The 17,190-nt window shown below is 38.0% G+C and overlaps 1 protein-coding gene across 1 annotated transcript in view; it reads right to left on the bottom strand.

The window, feature by feature from the left end:
• The window catches only part of DPP10 (dipeptidyl peptidase like 10), a 236,978-nt gene that overhangs the window by 16,623 nt on the left and 203,165 nt on the right, over window positions 1-17,190 (bottom strand). Inside the window, exons 11-19 of the mRNA XM_050977060.1 lie at window positions 16,529-16,652; window positions 14,324-14,362; window positions 13,126-13,233; window positions 9,182-9,273; window positions 7,688-7,735; window positions 7,059-7,180; window positions 3,360-3,407; window positions 1,192-1,290; window positions 1,014-1,083 (exon numbers count right to left, since the gene is read on the bottom strand). Of these exons, the coding sequence (XP_050833017.1) occupies window positions 1,014-1,083; window positions 1,192-1,290; window positions 3,360-3,407; window positions 7,059-7,180; window positions 7,688-7,735; window positions 9,182-9,273; window positions 13,126-13,233; window positions 14,324-14,362; window positions 16,529-16,652 (750 nt within the window). The remainder of the gene's footprint in view (window positions 1-1,013; window positions 1,084-1,191; window positions 1,291-3,359; window positions 3,408-7,058; window positions 7,181-7,687; window positions 7,736-9,181; window positions 9,274-13,125; window positions 13,234-14,323; window positions 14,363-16,528; window positions 16,653-17,190) is intronic.

Genomic DNA, 17,190 nt, shown 5'->3' with positions numbered 1-17,190 from the left:
AACTGGGCTTAGAAATAAGCAGGTTTGTGCCTTTCTGTCCTATTATCTGATCTGAGCAGAGGAATTTGGGATCATTCAGAGGTCAGGTCTGTAAACACCTCACATCCAGCAATGAGGATCTGTGCTGTCACTGAGGGGAGACCTGCTCCAGGTGACACAGCTCCGTAACAGGCATTTTCATCAATTTAGCTGCGCACTCCTACACGTCTGTTACTGAAATTCACATCAATTCTTTCCAGCTGGGACTGGAAGAAGTTTTGTAGGTCCAGGAAAGCTCTCTCCACCCATGATGAGTTCAGGCGGAGACAGGAGCGATGCCCTGAGCTGGCCATCACCACTTTCCCAGGTCACTCTCATGACTCTGTTCTTTTCCTCTGCTACCCACGTGCAGACACAGAACTTAAAGGCTGACTCTCCCTGCAAGAAACACACTCCCCATCTCCTTTTAAAAGAACAGCATGGGTTTCCAGGGAATACCATTCTCCTCCCATGCAGCTTTTCTACAAAAATCCACAGACTTTGGATCATGCCTATCATGCCTTCAACCACTGAAGATCAAAAGTAACTTTTATTTCATTCTGGAGTTCCTAAAAGCAGTTTTATGCATCTCAACTGAGCCCCTTCCGGAAGGTCTACTCATTTCTCTCAGGGATAAAAAGGAGCACATGCTCTGAGTGAGATGCTCTGTGGGCAGGATCAGTAAGAGTCCAGGAAACACTGCAGGACTACTTAAAGCTACACCATCAGAAACACCAGTGCCTCCCAAACATGAAAGTACAGCAAAGCACAGTCAGGTTGGACTAGCAAAAAAACCCCAGGCATCTCTACCAGACAGCACCTGTCACAAAATCTTCCCAAGAACAAGCCTTTTGATTTCTCAATTCAAATCCATGAGATTTATTTTCCTACAAAAGGGTAAAAAAGAACAAACAAAAAACCCCCAAATTTCAGATTTAAATCTTTTCTATGAAGCACTTTTTTATTATTTTGAGTGATTCAAAATAGATACTTACATTATTAATAGAAGGGCATACTGGTTTCGATCCGTGAAATCTTTTGGCAGTGACAACTGCAAAGGGAATTCTTTTAAGAAAAGAGCAAAACATTAAAGGCTGGTAGTTACACAGATGAAAAACAGCAACATTGAAACAAAACTTTTGGCTTGTTAAAATAAAATTTTGCCAGATTTACCGTAATCCTCAATGTGAAGCATTTTGATTTCAGTCTTGTAATTCTTTTTCTTAAGAACAACTTCTTTTAACACAGGGTTATTTTCCAGAATATAAAACTCTAGAAAACAGAAAGAAAAACCATGTTGAAAGGCATGGAGAATCATCACACCAGAGATACATAAGGATTCAAAAAAAATTTTAAAAAAAGGACAAATGTGCAATGATCTTGCAAATTAATCTTGCAACTAACATTGTAAATTAATTTCTTCTGTAATTACATTTTTTATAATGTAGCTACCTTTCAATTCAAAAAGCTACACATCCAGTTCGTTTTTCTGGCTTTGGAGGCCTTTGTTATCATCATGCACCACCAAGGAAATTTCTGATGACCAACAAGAACATCAGCATCACTGACAAATCCTGAGAGCAGCTGCAGCAGCACAAGGCTGCTCTGCTGGGCAATATCCTAAGCCTCATGCAGGTATCCTTTCCCCCAATATTACCTATTCCAAGGCAGAATTTAGCCAGCACAGCTAAATGTGGTCACTGCATGTCCTTATTTGTCTTCCGCACTTCAGCCAAGAGCAAGATCATCAGCTTGGTTTAAAGCTGCAGACTAATTTGATGCAACCCTTTTACACATGAAAGAATAGCTAATTTGTTGTGGTTTGTTTTTTTTTTTTTAACTCAAATTAATGATCTTGCTTCCAAAATTTGTAATTTTTAAATTAAATAATAAACTCTTCACTTAGGGCCAAAAAAGATAATCTGAGGAGAATGCTTGTTCTGGGCAGTCAACCAAAATAGTATAATTATAGTCTGAGGATGGAATAATTGAAATAATCCTTAATCATTCCTTTATGAATTGAAGAGGATAATCTCATCTTGCACTGAAACACTAATGGTAAATTATCTCTCTTATTATTTGGCTTGTTGTTGTTACAACAAACAACATCTCTCTATCCTGACTTGCTTTATTTTACTCCAAGGTGCTGCACATAAATCTCCGTTTCAGTAATTCACACTCCATAGTACTTTAGATGCAGGTAATAAAGAGCAAAAGCCTGCCTTCACAGAAATGAGGAGCTCCACACAAGTCTAAAATGCATTTATTTGAGCAATAGATACCCTTTACTGAGTTGGATAAAACTCCCTGCCCCGGGTGTGCTCTGGAACTGGGCTTTGCAAACACAAACAATGGCATTAAAAAAAAGGGGGTGGAAAAAGGAAACTAAAGTGCAGATATTAATTAACACTTCATAGCATGGCACTGTTTATCAGGATGGTACTTCACATGCAAGATTAGCTTCACTGAACAGTGACTGGCCCAGGACAAAGGGGATGAACACAGGTACAGTTCAGGATTTCTGGATTCTGGGAAAAATCCTGGGAATAATCCAGTTAATGAAATGAGGATATGTAAGAGCTGGTTTAGTGCTTTTGAATGAAAAGATGTCTCTCGTTCCTGTAACCCACACTTCCATGCCAGTGGAGTCACAGTAGAGCTGCAGGTGGCAGAGATGGTACCTCTGCTGCACCACCAGGAGAATTCAACTGCTGAAGGACAGCAAAAAGGACCTCAGCAGCCAGGAAAGAGTAACAGTAAATACTGGCATCAATACACAAGAAAATAATGAGTAAAACTTGACAAATAGAGATATAAATACCCTCCTAAAAAGCCTTTATTATTGGATTTGTCTTAATTGAAAACGTCAGTGGAGTTGTTCTGGTTTGAGAAATAGAAGAGAAGGACTAAATCACCATATGCAGGTCAGCTTTTATGATCAATCATCCCAGGACTGTACGTGACTTTAACATAATTGGATTGTAGCTTTAAAATCATCTCTAAAAACATAGAAAGTGTACTGCAACGGCAGCATGATCTACACAGGAAGTGAAAAGGATGAAGACCAGCCTGCCATCTAATTTACTTTAGTGTAAACAGAAGATGAGTCACATGCATCTAGTCCAAAAGATATCTAAAAATCTGGAAAAGTTTTAGGATTAACTGCTTTCCTTGCCATTTGCTGATGTGGATGTTGCTAAAAGGTAATTACTAGCACTTTATATGAATTAGTTTTCATGTACTTGCATGACATTTTCATGTGCTTACTTTCCCCTCTCCCATACTCCCCAAAGAAATTAGGGATGATAAAAAAACTTAGTTATTTCATAAGGTATACTCACTTGCAGTATTACTTGTCCTGTGCACACTTACAACTGGAACACCTGGTCCTGTTTTGAGGAGAGAGGAAAAACAGAAGAGGGATGAGGTAGTTTGTACTGGAGCACCAGTTACCACACAAGACAGGATCCTGGAAAATTCATACAAACACAATTCCCTTCAAACACAGCAGGAACTCCACTGGTGCCTCTTGGAAATGACACAGGCTGGGCTACAGTTCCAACAGAGCATTCCTTTTTTTTCTTTAATAATCCAGGTTTTAGTTTTAAATGATGAATTAAAAAATTATGGATGCACTTAATGGTACTGTTTAAAATATAGCAGTTTGACAGGTTGACTGGGAAATTAATTAATGATAATGTCCACTTATTTTCTTTAGGAAAAAACTATAGATATGTTGAAAAAATATATTTCCCATTATTGTCTTTTGAAGAAGCTCCCTCGGTATGCCAACTCTGCAAAACCAACAGCTTCACAGTTAAATCTAGGTGTGATGTAGTCTAATCCTATTTCACATACTTTATTTTTACCGCACCACTAAGAAACTAAGAACAAGGAATAATTCTTCATGCCAGCAGCTGCTGTGCAAATGCCCAAGGTGGTATGTGAAACTGGCATAACCCAAGCATGCAGCATACTCAGAAGTGGCTCAAGGCTGCTGTCCCTGCTCTGGAGATCCCCACCAGTGTAAACCTGCAAAAGAAAATCTTGTGTCCCCACCCCCAACAGCATGGAATTCACACATCAGAAGCTCTGTTTTACTTAAGTGCTTAAATTACAAGCATTCAGTCACTATTGGGTGATGAAGAACAATGCAGTAAAGCTGAAGTCCCTGAGGACTCCATGGCAGATGAAGGCATGCACCCTTTGAAATTAGGAGTTACAACTCTCTTTTTGAGGAAAAAGAAAACAATTCCCTTTGAGAGCGAAGAGACAGAGCTTAATTTATGTGTTTTGAGAGGTTGTCTCTCTCAATTAATTATGGCATGAGCCTAGGGAAATGTAAATACCTGAAATAAATAACATGATGACATTCACAGCCTTCACTGAAGATTTTTATCAGTTTCATTCACTCCCTCAAGGGGGATGATTGACAAAAATCTTACAGGTAGATTGTTGACAAATCACAGCTTTCTGCCTTAGCTCTCTAAGAAGATAATTTCATAAGATGTCTCTTTTGTTTTGGTTTGTTTTTATTTCCAGCTCTTTTTACTTCTGAATTTGTCATTTTGCTTTCAATTCTTATTTAAGCAAGATGATTTCTGAGCAGGGAAGCACCAGCATTTTCCAGCCTATCTCTATTTGTCATACTAAAAGATGGAAGGATAATGACATTTTGAAAAAAAAAGGAGATTGCAGTAGATTAAAATGCTGATCAGAGGAAAAAAAGAGACAAATTTGTGTCAGAGGCATTGTGTTACAGTGCATCAGAACAAAGCACAATACTTGGATTTACCATTGACCTTCCATCACTAATCCCAAACCCACAGCTTATTTCCTGCTGTATAAAAGAGGAGAAACAATTACTCCCTTTCTAAACTATCTTATTTGAGTGGAGAGGAAAATATCTTGCTAGTGTTTGTGAAGTGCTAAAGGAAACATCCCCAAGCAGTGTGAAAAGGATGTGCTTGCCAAAACTGAGAGGCTGAGGAGCCAGTCCTCCATCTACCAGACAAGAAATAAGCCCTCACTCAGGAGAGTCTCTGGAGATGGATACAGCTGGTAAAATGAGAGAGATCTCCTGGCTGAGGGAAACTTAGAAGGAAAAACAATCCTAATAAAGGTGCTTGTGGGTGAACAGGAGGTTGAAGAATTGCAGCTTATACAGATAGAACCAGTCCAGAGTCCCTCAAGGGTTTTTCTGGGCAAATTGCTTCTGTAACAACTGGGTGAAGGCTTTTTGCTGTGGGAAAATGAGTGTGTATGCACACAGCAGATGTGCCATTTGTCTCCTCAAAGCAGTTTGCTCATACTTTCACAAGCAGAAGAGTTTTGATGCCAGTTCTATGGTGACCTTGCCGCACTCCACAGGGGCCACGCTGCTGCTGTACCTGCCAAGCTCTGAGGAAACACAGGAGAAGACCCTGAATAACTCCCAGCCAGCATAAACTCCACATTAATGTTAGAGGCAGAAAAAATTAATGATGGTGGTTTATCATCCCTGCCCAACATCCACAGCTCAGGGTAGTCTACTGCAACCCAGTGGAGTGTAGGTTTAATCCTGGGAGGATGATCTACAACCTTCCCAGCTCAAACAGAGAACTGCCAAAGTCACTGAAAGTCGTGAGCTTGTGAGTAATCACATGCACAGCCTCCTACTGGCATCCACATTTTTATATCAAAGAAGCACATTAAAAATTACAGGCTGAATATATTTAGCTAAAATAGTAACAAGATGCTTTTGGACCCTGGCACATTGCTGATTCAGGGCAAAAAACTCTTCCCAATTTATCAACCCTCTCTCCTGCAAGAATCTGAGATTTACCCCATAGAGATTACAACAAGCACAAGGGAAAACTCTGCTTAAAGCATGAGGAGCTCATTACTCAGAGAAGGATCTCAAGATTAGCTCCATCACTTCTGCTGCAGATTTAACCATGTATAAACCATACAATGTACACTCTGTACATTCTCCTACTAATCAGCTATGTACTGTAGGTGCATTCCCACAAAAAACCAACCCAAAACAACAAAACTGAAAACAAATACCTTATTTTAGCCAATATATATTCATGGTTTCCTTGTTTGGATACATTCAATGCTCAAGTCAGCAGGTATTTTATTTTTGTGGGGGAAAAATAGTAGAGTTGTAAAAGAAACAGAGAAAAAGCATGAATATAAAATGAGCTATTCATATGAATTTCAGATGAATTGTCATCTGCTCTTTGCACCCTGATCTCAGCTATTAAAAAAATGCTGGGGGGATAGTGTCTGTAAAATTTTTCAAGTTTCAAGGACAACAGGTCTAACTATGTACTTTATTATGCATTGGCTCATGCTTTTCTGAAGCTTTTTGTATCACTTATGTATCAGTGTTTATTTCTTATGGGTGGGTTGTAACTTTCTCTGTGTGGGATGGTTTTAATTTTTTTTGTTTATACAGAAATTCTGAAGCCAACTGGTGTCATTTAGTGCTACTGGAATGCAGCTAACAGAAAACCACTGTGAGTTATTTATTACAATTGAGCTGATATAGAGGATCTGTCCCTGGGGATTAAGCAACACCTGTTTTTTGGTCGATACACCCATACACATAATTATGGGGGTGTACAGATACACTGCACATACATGTGTACAAACACTGCTAGAGAACACAGGCCCTCATTTTTAAACTAGGTATAGTCACACAAGATCAATCCCAATATATAACATAATAAACTGTTACAAACTACAGTAGCATAACCAAAATTCCAAATGTTTTGCTGAAGGATTTCTATTTAGGATGAATGTAAGTTGATGCCCTTTACTTGGACAGAGGGGTCAGGATTGGAGCAGCATTCTGACATCACTCATATTTTAGCAGAACATCTTTAATTTAATAATTTCCCAGAACACCTTTACTTGCAGTCTTATAATAGGCTCTGTACAGAACTTTGAGAAACCCACTGCTGACCTAAATGTTAGAATCCAGCCTAATGCCCTTCTCAAGGAATACATTAATTCAGTAGCCAGCAGCATTGCACCCTGTGTATTTGCCTCACCTTTACAGTGCAGGAGAAAATGCCTGTTCATGGGGCTGAACTTTGCACTGAAGTACGTGCACTGCTCCTTCTGGAAGTCACACGAGAGACACTGACGGTTCAATGACCCCACTGTTGATACACTGGGGGAGGAAAATGATCAGAAACATTTTACATTGGAATAAAATACAACAAAGCAACCTTGGCTATGTGGACAGGATCCAAAAGTTGCCCAAAGCACCACTGGCACTGAAATAACTCACAGCATTAGTAGGAAACCATGAAAACCTCACTAGCCTCAGGTTTAAGCACTGAAAAAAAGGTGATTTTCCCCCACACTAAGTTACATGATTAAACCCTATAAATATTTTTACACAGTAAACCACAGTTATGTTAAATGCTTGAATTTAGGTTTAACTTTTTAGATGCTTGTAAAGAACTAGTGAAGATCTAAGTGGAAAAAAGATTTTTTGTTAGAAATTTTTCAATTTTTTAGAAAATGGAAATTTTAATTTTGAAAAGCTGTGGCAGTTTCTTTGTTACAGCTCAAGCATACTAATTTTTTACACAATGTAAATCATTATCCAAGCGCCATAGCACTTATGGCTTGGGATGAAGAAGCTGATAACACAGCCCCATGTAGCTCTTACCTGTGCAGCTGCCTTCCTCTTGGGGACTCTTCAGTGCTTAAGAAATAACTGTGTCCAAAAGAGGAAAAAATTTAAAACTCAGTTTGGTAAACTGTTTGATTGGGTAGTGTTTAGAGAAGTGAGAGACACTAGAAGTAACATTTTTAAAAATTACAAGTTCACAAATATCCATGAAGATCAATTACTTATATATAAACCCAAGTTCCAAGACTAAACTTAGATCCAACATACAAATTAGTTATTTCAGAAGCTATACAATTTCCTGTTAAAACCATGATGAAAACAGAATATCATTATTTTAATTCCTGTGATGCCCAGGAACTTCAGTAGCAAGCAGGAAACCTCTGTCCATATTAAAAATACAAGAGAGAAAGTTTCTGCTTCACTCCAAGAGTTTGCAATTCAAACCCAAATAGCAGATAAAGGTCACAATGAAATTATGTCATATATTAAAATAACTCTTATGAGATCTGAGAGCCTTTCTGAGCTCCAACTTTTTCTTCTATCTGCTTTGCATTGCTGGAAATAGACTTTGCAAGAACTCCAAGACAAGCCCTTGGTGTTTCCCTGATGAGATCCCCACAGAGTTTCTGCTTGACAGGCAGAAGGAGGCCAAGTCAGTCCCTCAAGTGGCTGAGACAGCCCTTGTGCCTCTGTCACCTCTCTGCAGCCTGACTGCATCCAGACCTCACTTTTACCCCTGGGCCTTGCTGAAGCACCAGGAAATTCTCTATGGATATATTTTCAAAACCCATAGGAAGACTTGTAAAAAAAGGCTTTCTCCAGTACCAGTGGAAAAGATGGGGCTTCTTGCAGACTCAAAAAAGTTCTTGCTGAAGTATCATTCATTTTAATGCAAATGAGAATTAGATATGCTTGTGTATTTTTTGCCATGGACAGATAAAAGTGAAAATTAAACAAGATCCACTGAATTCAGGTGAAGCCTTCAGACATTTTGTCTTAGTTCTGAAGTCCTCCCCAAAAAGAGACTTCAAATATGCATTGCATTTCCTTCCACTCTCTCACTAAGATGGGCTGTGGAAAGACTTCTCCGTGGGTGAGAATCAGGAGTTCTGATAATCTCTACAAATAATTTGAATTTATGAAGTTGGATCAGATCCCCAAAACTCTGAGACCTCATGCAGTAAAGGTGTGATGTTTTATCAAGTACTAAAAATTTATTATAACTTCTTATCTGGATTCCAGGAAAGAAGTTACCAAAATATTATTACTGCTGCTCTGTGTGTTGGTTCCTTTTATTCTGAAAAATACAGAGTCAAGTGATATCAACGTGTGATTCTTTTTCTCTGCATAAAAAAGCATTTAGGAAAAGAATGGCAGCTGAATTTTCTTAAAACTGCACCTTATGTACTCAGGTGTATCCGAGTTATGTTAATGATCTAAATGAAAGAAATATTGTTGTTTAATTTTGAGTTAATTTGATTCAACTTTAATAACTTGAATACTATTATTAACAAAGGGAATAGTACTTACATCTTTTGAGTATTTTCATCATATGCCAGGATTTTGATAACTTCCCAGTTCCCTGATGTCAGGTGTCTCACACTGATTTGTTCACTTTTAGCCTGTTGAGAGATGGAAAACATTAACTTTCACCTTGCTACATTCTTCCTTGCCTAGCAGGATTGCCTGCACGTGTCTGATTACAGCTTTTTAAACTTTACTATGCAACATAGCATCATTAAACCACAAACCCAATAAACATTTTGACAGGCCTGAACTTCACTTATCCTTTCCCTCCCATCTATAAGCCTTTAAAAGTCATTAAAATTATCTTGGTTTTCAGCCCAATTTTTAGTTCTGCTGCCCCCATGTCAACAAATAATAGAAGTCTGAAAGAAATGCAGGTAAAACCAACTCTCTTCTCAGGCTGGAAGTTGCAGCAGACTATTTATCAGACAGGTTAAAATCAAAAAAACCTCAGTGAGAAGCTTTTCTGAGGGTGTTTCCTAGTGCAACAGGTAAAATCATGGCTCAGGCTACTGAAGATTAAAACTTCAACCCTCACAGCTTGGACATACCTTATGTGGATTTTTTTTATTAGGGTTATTATGCTTGGCATGGATATACATAGTCTTAGTTTTCAAATTCAAGACAAAATTTATAAAGAAAAGAGATGACATCTCAGAGGTGATACTTAGTGGTTAAAAGGCCTACAAAAAGTCATAAAGACAAAAAGATTGGCTATTTTTTAAATCCATGTACTTCTGACCTGTGCCCTGAGCTCCACATCAACAGCAGCAATAACTCAAAAGAGGCAAATCACAAAGATACCCTATGAGACATGCTGGGAGCTGGCAAGGCAGAACCAAGTCCCTTGGAATTGATCTGTTTCCTAACAGATCCACAAGGAAAGAATGACATAGCAACTCTACAACAAGCCTTGCAAGTACCAAATACAAACAGGATATTGTACTAGGTACTGTACATCTGTTTATGATGAGGGCTTCCTGTTCAGGAAGATTCTGTTATTCAGTACTGTCTCCAGGAATTATTAAAATACATATTAGTGATTTAATGTAAGTGACTATTTCTTCTTTAGAGAGAAAGAAGCTGCAACTACTGAAAAAGATATTTAAATATTAAGATCACAGAATCTAACAAGAAAGAGCAATAAAAAGTGTAGCCAAGCGTTAATAAACATGGTTATTTTTCAAGGTTACAGCCGTAATACATAATTTATGAAGCTTGAAAAAAGTTATCCCCTTGATCCATTAAAGTTACTTTATAATTCTTATTTTGTGGTTGAAAAAAAGAGATTTTCTAGAGTGGCAAAGCTCCATGAAAGAAATGTCTAGATACATAAGACATGATTCAATCCCATTTTGAGATTAGTTTCTTTTAAATATTTCATAAGTTACTAAAAGCATTTGAAAACAATAAACCACACATCCAGCCCTCTCCATTCATACAGTAAATAATCTCTGACAGTAACCTTTCAGACAGTAACTTCTCCCTGCATAAAGATTTAATTAGATGTCTCTGCTAACGTGCTTTGTATCATTGACACATGCTTTTTTAAAGTGCAGTCAAAGAAATGCAGCCTGAGAAAGACCAACATTTGTTGTAAGATTGAGAAATCAGCCTCAGTGAACCCTAACCCTAACCCTAACCCTAACCCTAACCCTAACCCTAACCCTAACCCTAACCCTAAACCCTAACCCTAACACTTTTGGAAGTGAGCCATTAAAATTTGCTTCTTTATCCCTGCAATTCCACATTGTCTCTCTTCTAACTTTCCTGCACATGAAAACTGATTTCTGTCAATGGGCTGGTGCCTCTACTGAGTGACACCAGAGAAGGAATGAGAATCCCAGTGCCAAACTCCAGAGTTACCCTTTTCCATCTTGGAAATGCTGTGACCATCTGGATACTGGTGATCTGCTGACTGCTTTAAATTCTGCAGGGCACCTGCTGTGCTGCTGTGGCTCTCACAAGGTGTGACAAACATCTAATGTGACAAAGGGCTTTATGTGCAACGGTTAATATACTTTTTATGCCTCTGTGTTTGCTTTAGAAGTAATGGACAATCAGATTAATGCAGTGTGTAAAACAGATCATATAAACATATTTCCTGCCCTTTACTGCTTTGTATCGGCCCCATTACCACGCAGAATGTTGCTTACTGATGAATAATGGCTGATACATGGGATATCACATTTCCTTTTTCTCAGGAGCAGCTACATGCTTGAAGCCAAATTTGTCATTGGTGATACCATTCAGATTTGTTTATTCATGCTGATGGCAGGCAAAATAGAAGTATTTTTTAGGTTTGGAGCTGTACAGTACTCAGGGCTCTAATTCTGCCTAAAAGGGACAGAATACTAAATTCTGAAACATAAGCTGGACTTTAAACATTATTCTGCTGGAATTTAAAGGGGTTTAAAAGTATGCATGTATTATTTTACTGAATAGGAGTGGGCTTGATCTTTGCTTAAACATTTTCCTGAATTAGAATCAAGTTTCCTTGTTTCTAATTCAGGACTTTTTAGTAGCAAGAAATGTCAGAGCCTACAAGGTTAAGGCAAACTTGACTGTATCTGTAACAATGGAATGTTGGGAATGTTGCAAGTGAACTTTCAGATCTAGATCATAATTATTTAATTTATTTTAAAGCTATTTATTCACACTGTGAAAGATACCAAAATAAGACTTGATTGATGTGCTGGTTTTGCATTGGAGCCACCCACGGAAGCGATTTTTTTTCTGAGAGGAGCTGCTGAGAGCTTTCTCTGTGCCTAAGAAAACCAATTGCTGGCTGGCTTTGAGAATAAGCATGTTAATAAGCCAATTAAAAACTAGATTCACCTCTCTGAGATTCACAATTTAAAATAAACAAACATCAGGAATCCTCTCTTTTCCTTCCATCCTGGGAACTGGTAACAAGGCCAGCCTGGCTTTCTTTTAGTTATTTTTAATAAAGTTTTGAGCCTGCTTTGCCTTCCTGCTAATCCTATCTCACAGTAGGAAATGAGTAAGTATATTCTAGTGGTCGTGCTGGCATTTTGCCAGCCCTAGACCCACCACAACTGACTAAATGGTTTTGCTCAGGTGTGAATTTTTCTGTGGTTGTTATATCAATACACCTTCACAAGACTGTCATCTGAGTTACTGTTTTCTTTAGGAAATAGAATTCAACATGCCTGTGATCCCTTTTTATCTTCACTGACTCTTTCCTGATATATTTACTCTGGTGAATGAGCATCTCTGTTCTTGTTTCCTCAGGTTAAACTGTCATTAGAGCTCTTTTGTTCTTGTTCTGTCTGCAGTGCACTGTGAACATATTTCAGACTTATAATGTTCATACCAGAACACTGTCATAAAGGCAGATAACAGAGCTGCCTGGCACAAATCTGCTATTTTGATGTTTGGGTACTTTGGTAATCCCTCCTATGTCATATGGCTCTGCTAAAGCACCTGGATTAATGCTCTGATGATTTAAATAGATGCCTTGGAGTGTTCCGTTCCAGGGCATAATTTCCTTTATTAGTTCATCACAACTTCATACTGGTGACCTTCAAAGTCACACTGCAAATTTATCTTCTTTCAGATTCTTCTTTGGAAAAAGTAATGACCCTGGGAAATGAAAGCTGCTGAAAGATGTTGCAAAGGGTAATAAAAGAGTTCTAACTTTCACAAAAGTTTTAAGTTTGGGTACTGCCTCCCTTTACTGTTCTGTAAGAGCAGATTCTGAATAGACATTTAAAATTATTTTTAATTTAAAAATATGCATGTATAATGCATTTAGAGAAGGTAAAATTAGCATTTATTCTGGAAGAAGTTATAAATATCCCACTGCACTGAGAGACAAGCTGGACAGGACAAATGACCTCGACACAAGTGTTTTGACTAAACTGAGGTTCAGGCCTTTGCCTGGGCCACAGTAAAATACCAGATAGGGATGACCAGAGCCTTACCTGCACAATGAACATGGCTATGTGGTAGAACTCACCACGGCCACCCTGCTTCACTGGCACAGTCATGAAGAACTTACTGCCATCCTTGGAGAAAACAGGCTCCTCGTTCTGTAAGGGTAACATTGTGTTAGTCTGGCACACTCCTCATTACACTTCTTAACAAAAGATCAGAATAAATATTTTTGTCTCCTTGGTTTTGCTGTGCTCAGGAGTCAGTTGGAGAAAACATTCTTAGGTTTTAAGTATATTCTGCTAAGTTTAACAAGAATGTGGTGGCTAAAGCTGAATATAGTTCGTGCCATGTGCAATCCTCTCCTAAAGGCTGTTTAGAATATTACAGCCCTTGCAGCACTCTCCCTCACAGTAAGCTCTGGTACTCTCATTCTTAATGCAGGGGGACTTCCCAGGACAGTGTCCTTTACAGACATACAAATAATGACAGAGATAACTCCTATTGCTAAGGAGAAGAACAAAAGTTTCAATGGTTTGGACTCACTGAGTACATGTTTAACGCCCACTGATTTTGATAAAATTGTATGGAAAAATAAGCACATTGAAGTGATAGTCTGAATCAGGGTTTTACCACAACCTGTAGCCTGATGTGATACCATCTCTCCGTGTCTAGCTTTGCACAGAAGTATTAAAGGAAATGGCTTGCTATAAAAGCATAGGGTTTTTTTGTTAAAATGATTTCTCATTTGCACATTGCAAAATGAAGCCTGAAATGTAGTTTAAATGGAATGTGTTTCATCCAGTTATTGGACAGTTCTTCTGAAGCTATGAAGGTGGAATAATTGGCTGACATATTAGTTAAACATATTGTTATGGGTATGAATTTAGAAATATTTTACTTGCTCATTCCAATTATAGCCCATATGACCTCTAATCTTTGAACTCCTGCTTTAATTTGGTGAGATAATTTTTAAATCAGAAACAAATCACAGTAAGTAGGACATGCCTCGAATGAGATTCATCTGGTCTGTATTCCACCATCCCAGACTTGGGTAGTTAATCAGCTGTTCATCTAAATGCTTACTGAACTGAATCCAGATAGACCAGAAACTGAAGGGAATATTGCCTCCAAAACCCTCATAGGTGCCTCAGGATTTTATTAGCTTATAAAATAACACACAGTTAAATAAAAATGACAATGAAGCAATTACGTATTATGCATCCAGAAATAGCATTTCTACTGTACCTGTTTAGGAAGCCACAGATCTGACTGCATTTCATATTTCTAAAAGAAAAAATAATAGGAAAAAAATTGCTCTTATGGAATAGCTATAGATAAAAAATATTTCCCATATTCAGCAAAAGGTCTCTAGCTATTTAATGGGGCTTTTTTCTACTGTGTTACAATCTCCTCATCTCTTTGCTGGCACTCACATTGAAATAAATGGTAATTTAATTAAAAAGTCATCTGCTTTATTCAGAGTTTTTGGTAGAACATCACAGGGGAAGTAAGAATGCCATTTCAGTCCTTTCTGATTAGCTATCAAGAAGCTTTTCATAGGCAGCTCTATTTGTTTTTTACCTCTAGGCATCATCTGACAACTGGATATTTTAGGTCCTTCATCAACACTGGGCAAACAGCCAGAAGCAAGCTCAAATTGTGAGACCTTTTCAAATCACAATCCTGTGCTTTAATGGGTTGTAGTGTGGAATTAGTGATGAGGAAAAAAAAAAACAACAAATTTTTGAGTTTTATTGTTCATACTGTTCATTTTACTGTTCATATTGTTCATTTCACATCATGCTATTTGAAAAAAAAAAAACAACAAAACAACTAAATATCATGCACACATTGTTGGAAAAAATATAATACACATTAACTGTTGCAAATTGTCATAGTCACAGAAAAGTAACTAAAACTTATTAGCTATAGAAGAATCTGAATATCTATGGCCTGAAAAATGAAAATCTATTTACAGTTGTATAAAACCAACTGTAGCCATTGCAACAGTTGGTTTTATACATTCCTTTTTGAAACTGAGGAGGTGTGCAACATCCTAGAGAGAAAAAAAGGTTTACAGCTGAAATCAAATGGTGTGATACAATGCTAAATTCCCACATATTTAGCCTTTCCTCATCCACTGATGATTTCAAGAGCATCACCTCATCCCAGAGGGTGCAGTGTAGGAACCCTCCAGGAAGAGCCAGGCCTGGGCAGTGCTCACAACAGCAAGAGTGCATCACTATCTTTCCTCAGCCCCCTAAAAATGTCCTGTGCTGCACTGTAAGTATTCTGGAGTGGGACTTCTCAGTCTGTCTCTCTTACATTATGTCCTGGATTACAGCTCCCTGGACACCTACTTCCTACAAGTCCAATTGACCTTGGAGCACATAAAGGTTTCCCTCTCAGAGGCAGCTGCAGTGGTTCAGGACCAACTTTATTAATAAAAAGACAAAAGGCTCACAGGAACCAAATCTTCAGGTCACAATCTGAATCCATACTTTGGGGATTCATTCACAGTTTCTGAGGGAGGAAAAGCACCCTGTAGTAGGAGCAAGAGGAGACAAGCTTGGAAATAATCTCTGACACTTCAAAATGACTGACTTCAGTAGTAGACATTGATGGGAGCCTTTTGACTCAGAGGCCAACATTAATCACTCATAACCATTTAAACTGCCAAATTATACCCTCTGCTTTGGAGCATCTGTTGGTACTGATATCAGCATGTACAGAAAATATTTATCCTTTTAGCTGGTTCTGGGAAGAGATTGTGACTCAGAATGGGAAAGCAGCCAAATGCATTCAAGATGCAAGATTGACTGAGAGAATGGGGACATGCAATGCAGGAGTGTCAGAAGTCAAAGTCTGGGTCCAGGGATGGAATATGTCTGGATTCAAAGAGAAAAATGTATTTCAGTTTGGCTTACATTCAAAAATGAAATATCCCTGTTGCCTTTCAATTTTTTTTCTAAGATTATTTAATTCTGTGATCAAATTTGAAGGAGTTATAAGAATTTTACACTTTTTCCTTAAGTGTATGGAAGCTGTGAGAGACAGAAAGATCTAAACCGAAACTCTGCAGGAGGAGAGAGGAGAAACCAGTCAGCTGAAAATATCTGTCAGAGGACATGCTTGTCACTGCTCTAGCTATATCCCAAGTACATGATGTTCAGCAACTGCAGCTTCCAATGAAGCTAATGAATGAATAAAGATTAGTAATTCTGAAAATGTCACTCAAAGCTGCTAACTGCATGAACTCATTTCACCACATTTAGAATTTTCTCACATCCATTTTCTCCCTGTTGACTAATTATATTCAGCTTGCAACTACTGCATCTGCAAACTGATTTTCAAATATCTTTTTCTGAATATGAAAACAAAATGCAGAAGAAACCTTGAAAAGAGACCTTGGGGAAAAAAAACTAACCAAACAAAAACCAAACAACTTACCCTGGTACAAGCTCCAGTTGTGGTTTCACAAACTGTAAGGATGGAGATATTTTGAGCTCTGTTTAACCATCTCACCACAGCCTTGGTGTTGCTTATCCATTTCACCATGGTGATATAATATTCCCTAAGCAAAACATTTGAAAACACAATGTTCAGATCATTGGTATTTCAGATTAGACTTGAGGGAAAAAAATCATATATACAGTTAATTCAAATTCTGAATTTGTACTGCATGACAGTGCGAGTACTAAAGGATGGAGAAAATAACATGTCCAGCATCTGTGTTTCTACAAGTGAGGTGGCTCAGTCCTTCAGTGTGCTGTTCCCCTGAAAAATTTTTGCATATATACACAAACTTTACCAACTGTTAGACATATGCTTGCAAATGCACATGAACTGTGTACTTTCCAGGCACTGAATTCCAACAGAAGCCAGTATTGTCCTACAACAAATAACTTCAGATACACACATTTTTGCAAAATAATCCATTCCTACTGCCAAAGATAAAAAAAGTTCTATAATATTATAGTTCAGCTAGAGCCCACTTCAAAATTATAAAATAACAAACATTTTATAACAGGAATTCTGGATAAAAGGGAGGTCCCTCTCACTATCAATGTGTTCCTGTTTCTGTTTTAACAAACAGCTCATAATATCAGCCA

The sequence above is a fragment of the Serinus canaria genome, chromosome 7 (genome assembly GCF_022539315.1).
Source record: "Serinus canaria isolate serCan28SL12 chromosome 7, serCan2020, whole genome shotgun sequence".
Classification (NCBI taxonomy): Eukaryota; Metazoa; Chordata; class Aves; order Passeriformes; family Fringillidae; genus Serinus; species Serinus canaria.
This window is presented reverse-complemented; position numbering and strand designations above follow the sequence as displayed.